This window comes from Phytophthora parasitica, assembly GCF_000247585.1.
Source record: "Phytophthora parasitica INRA-310 unplaced genomic scaffold supercont2.5, whole genome shotgun sequence".
NCBI classification, from domain to species: domain Eukaryota; phylum Oomycota; class Peronosporomycetes; order Peronosporales; family Peronosporaceae; genus Phytophthora; species Phytophthora nicotianae.
This window is the reverse complement of record NW_008648991.1, coordinates 234,951-242,227: the sequence shown is the minus strand read 5'-3', so window position 1 is coordinate 242,227 and position 7,277 is coordinate 234,951. Positions and strand designations below refer to the sequence as shown.

The following is a 7,277-nucleotide window of genomic DNA, read 5'->3' as shown; positions in this document are numbered from 1 at the left end:
CCAAAGCTATCCTACCGCTGCTTGGAGGCGTCGCCTCGCCCCTGTGGTGCCTTCGCTCTCCTTGCGTCCGTATCTTCCCTCCTTCCTTCAATCTTTTGTCGCCCTTGCGACCCTCTGACATCGCCCCACTTCAACCGCTACCGCCTGTCCTCGGTGGCACTACCCCCACCGGCTCGCGCTAGTCACCACACTGCATCCAGAACACTCGCCGTCACCGAACTAGTTAGTGTCGTCCACGCTAACGTCGCCTGTCAAGTCGACGATTTCAACTTGCTGCCCCTGCACGGTATCGTAGTCCACTCGATAGGTCAACCTACTACAATACTACTACCCTATTGTGTTTTCTATAGTTTAGTATTACTCGGAAAAATTTGGTCTAGTATTACCGGTAATACTGCTACCGCCTTCTTTTCGAAAACCTCTGCGCGTATGCATTTCATCAGGATTTATGGATGTGCCAAATTGTTTACGTGTCCCATACAACAACTAATAAATTGCTTCCAATTGCTTACTTTATACCATTGTGTCCAGTTCGCTTACGAACGAGTAATTTGGGATGGAGGACGCCGCCTTCTTGGACGAGGTGGCGGCGTTTCTGGACCAGGACGGTGTACAGGAAGCAATGGATACGACAAATCGGAAGGAAGCCACGACATCTAGTGACTACGAACTCCTCTTGGCCAGTCATCAACTATTAGCGGAGACTGCGGAGCTGCTCGCATCCTCCAAGACCGCCGTCAGTAACCAGCAAGAACAAGACGTTAATTTTGCCCATACAAGCACCAACTCGTCCGAGGAATCCACGAGTATAGCGCTGCAAAATGTCCAAATATCCGCCAAAAGTCGACGCGAAGTACGTCATGCCCAGGCTGCTCAGCGTCGACAGCGTCATCGCGAAAAGATCAGAGACGAGAAGGAAACGTTAAGGCGACAAGCAGTAGAACTGTCCACTCATCTGACTAGCTTACAAGCTGCTCAATTGGAACTGAAGAAGAAGCAAGCAAGTACGTTGATGTTTGGCGCGTGGAGAGCAGTTGCTGCTCGACAACTGGAGAGACGGATGCAAGCGGAAGAACAGCAGAAGCTGCTGCGGGCGGAGGTGGCTGGAAAAGCGATGCTCATCCACCACATTAGCTCGTTGCTGGGAGAGCAGCTAAAGAACAACCAACAGAACGGACTCATTTCGTGTGAATTGATGGAAACGAACTGTAACTTAGGCGGGTCTTTGTTGTTTAAAACCATGCTCGAAGAGCTGGATGTGGCCTTTGCACGAACTGATGATGTCGTGCACGGCTTGGAATTCGAGTCGGCCATCCGCGTGGCGAACAGTTTAAGGCGAAAAATGAAGGAGGGCGTCTCGTACTTTGAAAATGCGGATCGAACGGTGCTCCCATACAACTTCGTGCAAGCGGCCGACGCAGTGTCGATAGTGATGCTGTCTAATCCAGACACGGACTTTGAGACCGTTAACGTTCAGGACGTGAAGGACACGCTAACAATTAAGTATCTTGTAAAATATCAACTCACTCAAGGGGAGAGTGGGTCTTTTAGGGTCTACGGTGCCGCGAAAAAATACCGAGAAAAGGATCGATTGGTGGTTATTTGGCGGACCTTCACAGAGGGACTTGGACATTTTGAGGGATTGCAGTCCAACGATACGACGTGGATGGTTGCTCGTCCGTCAATTGGGAATTGTGAACAAAGCAATACTGTTCTAGAAAGCTACACGCGCTTAGTGCCAACGGGGTTTGGCAGTACGTCTGGACGCGGTACTGTAGACCGCTTTGTGAATATCCTTGCCAAATCAGGCGAAGAAGAGTTCAGGCAAATGATCGAAACGATGAAAAAACTGGTGATCAGCGACCTGTAACAGCAAGTAGAGAAGAGCATAAAAAAATCTAATCGAAGGTTGGAATAGCCAAATCTAAGAACAAATTTTTACGTTGACAAAATTACCATAATTCACTGAGTTAGGCGCGGCGGGCTTCTATCACGCGCCGATGTACGGCACAACGTCTCCTCTTACATTGACCTCACACTATCCACATGATCTCCAGCTCACTCGTACAGAATGATCGGGGGCTTGTTACGCCGCGATGAATGTGCTTTAGCAGGCTCGTGCTTCCTGGCGCTGCGTTCGCGTCCCCGATCGCTACCCGGTCGCTCACTGCGGTCACTTCGCTCTCGCTCCCGTCTTCGCTCACTACGTACACGGCCCCGGTCGCTTCCATCACTGCGGTCGCTGCGTTCTCGTTCCCGTCTCCGCTCGCTACGCACGCGTCCTCTGTCGCTACCGTCACTGTGCTTGCGTTCCTGTCCACGGTCGCTACCGTCACGGCGTTTGCTCGGAGGACGAGGCTCCGCTAGCGCAGCGGCAGCACGACGACTAGTTTTACGCGCTGAAGTAGGCTGAGGCGGCTCCAAGGGGACTGCAGCACGACGACTGGGCTCACGTACAGCAGCTGCGGACGGGTCAAAAGTACGTTTACTGGGTTCGTGTACACCGGCGGCGGACGGGTCGAAGGCGCGTCGACTGGGTTCGTGATCATATGCACGTCGACTACCCATGGCCATCGGTTCCTCTAGAGCAGGACGCAGACTACCTCCTGCATTCACGTTGCGGTAGTTGGGGTGAATGTGCGGTACACTGGTGCGTTCCTCGTTGGCTCTCTTGCGCTCCCGACGGCTGAGTTTCCTCCTTCCGGCCGCGCCCGTGAGCGCAGCATCAGCGGAGGGAGTACCGTGATCCGCCTTGAGGTTGTCGGCCTTCATGGTCACGCGCATACGCCACACCAATGCGATGACGAAGAGTAGAGCCAGCGTACATACAACGATGGCACCGATCGTCATCCACGGCTGCCAGAAGGCCGAGTCGCCGTCCCCAGCCGACGTCATGGACGTGGACGACGGGGTGGACGACGCAACAATCGAGAACTTCTGACCGGTAGTCGTCGCGTTCTCTCCAGCCTTTACACTGTGGCCACTCACCACGGCTTGAACGTAGATGTATCCATCTTCCACCACCATCCCCGCCTCCGTCACGGCGTCCAACACGTCGTCGTAGGAAACTTCGACCATCTCCACGTTGTTGACCGAGTCACGGGACCCGTTCCCGGACAGAGGATAGAAGACTGCAGACGTGTTGGCCACTTTAAGCGTCAGATCCAGATCGTTCTGCAGCGTCGCCTTGCTGCCCACAGATCCAGGCGGATCCGTCCACACGACCGTCACTCGGAGGTTCACACTGGCTGTCAACATGAAGTGGAACGTCACCTCACTGCCTTCGGTCACACTGGGCTCCGATCCAGACGACGAGTTGGGGAAGAAGTAGATAGTATTACTACTGGTCGACGAAGAAGACGACGCGTTGTTGCCGCCCATGAACGACACCAAGTTGAGCATCGTGGGTTTCCCGTACCCCTGGTTGAAGTCCGGGTACGACGTGAGCGTTTTCGCGGCGGCTTCCAGTGCCACACAAGACGTGACGCCAGTGCTGGGCTCAATGAGACGCCGAGACATGGCTTCACCACTGTGTAGCAGCAGCGCCTTAATCAAAGACGCCGGGATCGTGTCCATGCCGTACGTGGGGTCCGCCACGCCGTTCTTCCACCAGCCATCACGTAGCCATTCGTAGATTAGCACAGCCATACCGGCGATCACTGGCGTGGCCTGAGATGTTCCCTGTAACGAGCACACGGCCGAAGATTTCATGGTTGAACCAGGTTTCTCCGACTGAGACGAGGTAATGGACATGCCAGGCGCAATCAGGTCCGGCTTCTGCCGTCCGTCCAGAGTAGGGCCGATCGAAGAGAAGGACGCCACTGTGTTCTCGTTAAGAACCGACTGACACGGCGTAGATGAGAACGAAGCGGCCGCGTTAAGACTAGCGCCAACGGAGATGACGTTCTTGGCGCCGGACGGACTACTGATCGTGTAGTCGCCAGTCTCTCCACTGTTTCCTGCTGCTACGATGATGAGAATCTCGGGGTTGTCGTAAATGTATTCGTCCACCTGCTGCGTCTGCGTGTTGTAGTCATTGGCGCCTGTGCCCCACGAGAAGGAGAAGATCTTGGCACCTGTCGCCACTTGCGCCTTCATGAGGTTCGTCACTTCCCCCGGTGTCTCCAATGACACATCACAGCCGCTGGTTCCCGCACACGTCGATGCCTGTTTACCGATATCCATGAAGGCGATCCGTGCGCTGGACGCAATACCGAGGTCGCTGTTCTTTCGGCTGTACGAACTTCCAGCCAGAACACCAGACACGTGCGTACCGTGGCCGCACGTCACTCCTTCAGCTTCGTCCACATCGTTCGCAAACGTCTGGTAGTAAATCACTTTACGTGCCGTCAAGTCCTCGTCGTCGTACATATTCCTCGACTCCTGGTCGAACTGGTCGTGGTCGATGTACAGTCCCGTGTCTGTGATCCCTACGATGATGGAGCTGCCAGTGATGTTGTGCTCCTGCATAATGTTCACACCCACGAGGTCCTGCACATAGTCGTCAAGGCGTCGACTGGTGTGCGTCTCTGCCATCTCCAGCTCCTCAACGAACCTCTGACGTAGCAGTCGCTGCTCTAGAGCCGGCGTCTTGAGCTCTTGCAGCGCGCCAGTCTTGACAACCTGTTGCAGATCCACCCACTCTACAGCCTCGTCATCCAGTACAATAGCCAGCGCTTGAGTCCACGTGTCGTAGTCGTCCACTGCAGCCTGTAGCAACACTCCACCTGTCTCCGCCGTGGAGCTCTGCATCGCAATCAAGTTCTTAATACCCGTCGCTTTGGTAACATACGCCGATAGTTTCTTGAGTATCTGTGCAGTGTTCACCACTTTAGCCAGTCGGATCTCCAGTGCTGGCCCCTCTTTCTTCTCGCTCGAACTCCTTGATAAAGCGTACGAGCTCTTGGCGAACGGCATGAGCTTCAAAATGGCCGGGAGAACTGTCACGCTCTCCACACATTCCAGAGCCAGGATATCGTCCCCTACAGACGCGCTCACGTGTACCAGCATAACTGTCGCCGCTGCATCGTCCTGGTCGCTTCTAGTCAAGAATGGAGTGTGGCTCTCGCTTGTAGCGGGCCAGATTTTCTTAATTTTCGCTAAACATTTCAGTTCGTCGCTGGTTGAGTTCAGCTTGACTAGCGTCGGTTTGATCTCCATTTCGTCCGGTTCGTCGTCCAGTTCGGTCGAGTAATTGGCCAGCAGCTCCTTCTGCAGGAACTGCAGTTGACACGCATCGTACGTCGCGTTGTCTCCGGACAACATGGCGTCATATGCGGAGCTAAACGCCTGGTAAAAGTTGGCAAACGCGTCGGTCTCCGGGTCTCCGATCGAGAGTGTCACATCCGTCACGCTGGCGCACGATACAACGCTGATAATGGTCACGTCCTTGCCGTCTTCGCTCGCTGCGTGAACGTCCCCCACCACAGACGACTGGTTGGTGGCGTTGCTGTCTGTGAACGTGAACGCCGGGCGCAGTCTCCGCCGCGTTCTGGTTTGTGTAGTTTCTGCTAGGAATCGGCCACAATTGGCCTCTAAACACTCGGACGTCTCGCTCAAGTGGCGATAAGCCTGCGCCACGTGCGATGCGCTGCAGTGGTAGGCGCAGAAGGCCTCCTGGTCCACGAACTGCAGCCCCCTCGCATCGGTGAGGGACGACTCCGTGCCTTGTATTGCGAAGGCCAAGCCTAGGAAGAGCACCCGCATGGTCCGACACAGCGGCATGCTGGGGCTTCCGTCCTAAAGTCTCTGTGCTGAGGCCCGCCCCATTGCGCTGGACAAGACGATGACCACATGGCGACGGCACCTCTACTGTACACCTGGTGGCGCCCTGCCTGCGTCCACTGGATCGCCATTTTGATGGGCTCGCCGCGGTTCTGCTCAGGTATTTCGTGTGGGCGGCACTGACCTGTGTAAATACATAATGGTGTACGGGTGAGGTGAATTACTAAGACGCTTTTAAAATTTTTGTGTATATTGATACCCTGTGAGTACGGATAGATGGTTCTATCAGAAAGACAACAAGTCAGCGCGATTAGGTCCGACTCGTAACGCAGATTTGGCCAATAAATGGCGATCTTCTTGTAGACAGATGGCGACGACGAACCCCCATTTTGAGCATTGAACGGAAGAAATGAGCACTTCCTTGAAGGTAGCGAAAGATGGAGCGAAGCGGTCGTCGGCTCCTGCACGTAATGGAGTGTGATCAAGTCAGCAAAGTGATGCCGCAGTGCTCAAATCGGGGAAAAGACCTCACTCCACTAGTCGTCTGCTTTTACAGGTACCAAAACTTGGCAACGACAAGTCTTATGCAGATTGCGGGCAGCTTAGCGTTTGTACATGTACTGTACAGCAGTCGCACAACGTAAAAAGCGCCAACGCTGATCCAATCGGATAGAATCCAGCGCCAGTGTTTGTATTACCAACGCGGAGAGCTGCAATCACTGCCACACCCAAGCGGAGCAATAGCAACTTTATTTTATTTTTTTGACTCGTGGTAGCTGACCTGATGCCTCCGCTGAACCACCAAGGACACCTGCATAAGTTTCCTCCTACATTTTGCTTCAACTTTCATCATTTCGGTGCTGACACAGAAATGGGCATCTGAGTTGGTCTTTTTGTCCATATGGTTAGCAGGAATCCGCTTGAATTTGGGTCTCTTCGACAATTTGTCAAGCGCTTTTGTCTGTTTGATGGTGCTTGGGCTTTGAGCTTTACGAGGCTTTGTTCCGTTAGCGAACAGCGTAATGCCGAAATGGATAGAAACACGACGCCACGAGGTTCCGAAGCCGATCGCGGGATATTTCTGGCCGAGTTTATGGGAAAACGGACGAAGTTGCTGCCCGCAGCAAAATTTCCATTAGACCACGAGAAGGGCACGTGACCAAAATGGGCAACGACCAAATTTTAAAGGGTACTCATTTATGGGGTAGCACTTGTTCAAACACTTTAGACAAGATAAGTTCTATCATTCCGATATGTTAGGTTCGCATCTATTCTCATTAAGTTCGCAGCACCTGCACCACAGATACTCTACCTAATCATAACCCCCGTCATGAGGTCACTTCTCACGCGCCGTGTGCGTCTCCGGCGCAACTTCCATCGACCCCCAATTGGACACAGCATTTCTAGTGTCTCCACTTTCTCGACATCCAGTAATCATACTTCACCGCCCAGTATAAGCGATAAAATTGCGTCAGAACTCTCGATATCTCTGACCCCAGCAGAAGACTCATTATTCTCCTTCCTCGAGTACATCCAGCGGCTGTACGCCCCCG

At 53.6% G+C, this 7,277-nt stretch overlaps 2 protein-coding genes across 2 annotated transcripts; one reads left to right on the top strand and one right to left on the bottom strand.

Moving 5' to 3' along the window:
* The first annotated feature begins 488 nt into the window (after nucleotides 1–488).
* Nucleotides 489–1,985, top strand: PPTG_04458 (hypothetical protein). The gene has a single exon (XM_008896701.1). The coding sequence runs from the start codon at nucleotides 557–559 to the stop codon at nucleotides 1,868–1,870; it is 1,314 nt and encodes a 437-aa protein (XP_008894949.1). The 5' UTR covers nucleotides 489–556; the 3' UTR covers nucleotides 1,871–1,985.
* On the bottom strand, nucleotides 1,910–5,911 carry PPTG_04457 (hypothetical protein). The gene has a single exon (XM_008896700.1). The coding sequence runs from the start codon at nucleotides 5,722–5,724 to the stop codon at nucleotides 2,059–2,061; it is 3,666 nt and encodes a 1,221-aa protein (XP_008894948.1). The 5' UTR covers nucleotides 5,725–5,911; the 3' UTR covers nucleotides 1,910–2,058.
* Between the last annotated feature and the right edge of the window lie 1,366 nt (nucleotides 5,912–7,277).

Coding starts and splice junctions, on each gene's coding strand:
- PPTG_04458 (XM_008896701.1), top strand. CDS start 557: ATGGAGGACGCCGCCTTCTTGGACGAGGTGGCGGCGTTTCTGGACCAG.
- PPTG_04457 (XM_008896700.1), bottom strand. CDS start 5,724: ATGCCGCTGTGTCGGACCATGCGGGTGCTCTTCCTAGGCTTGGCCTTC.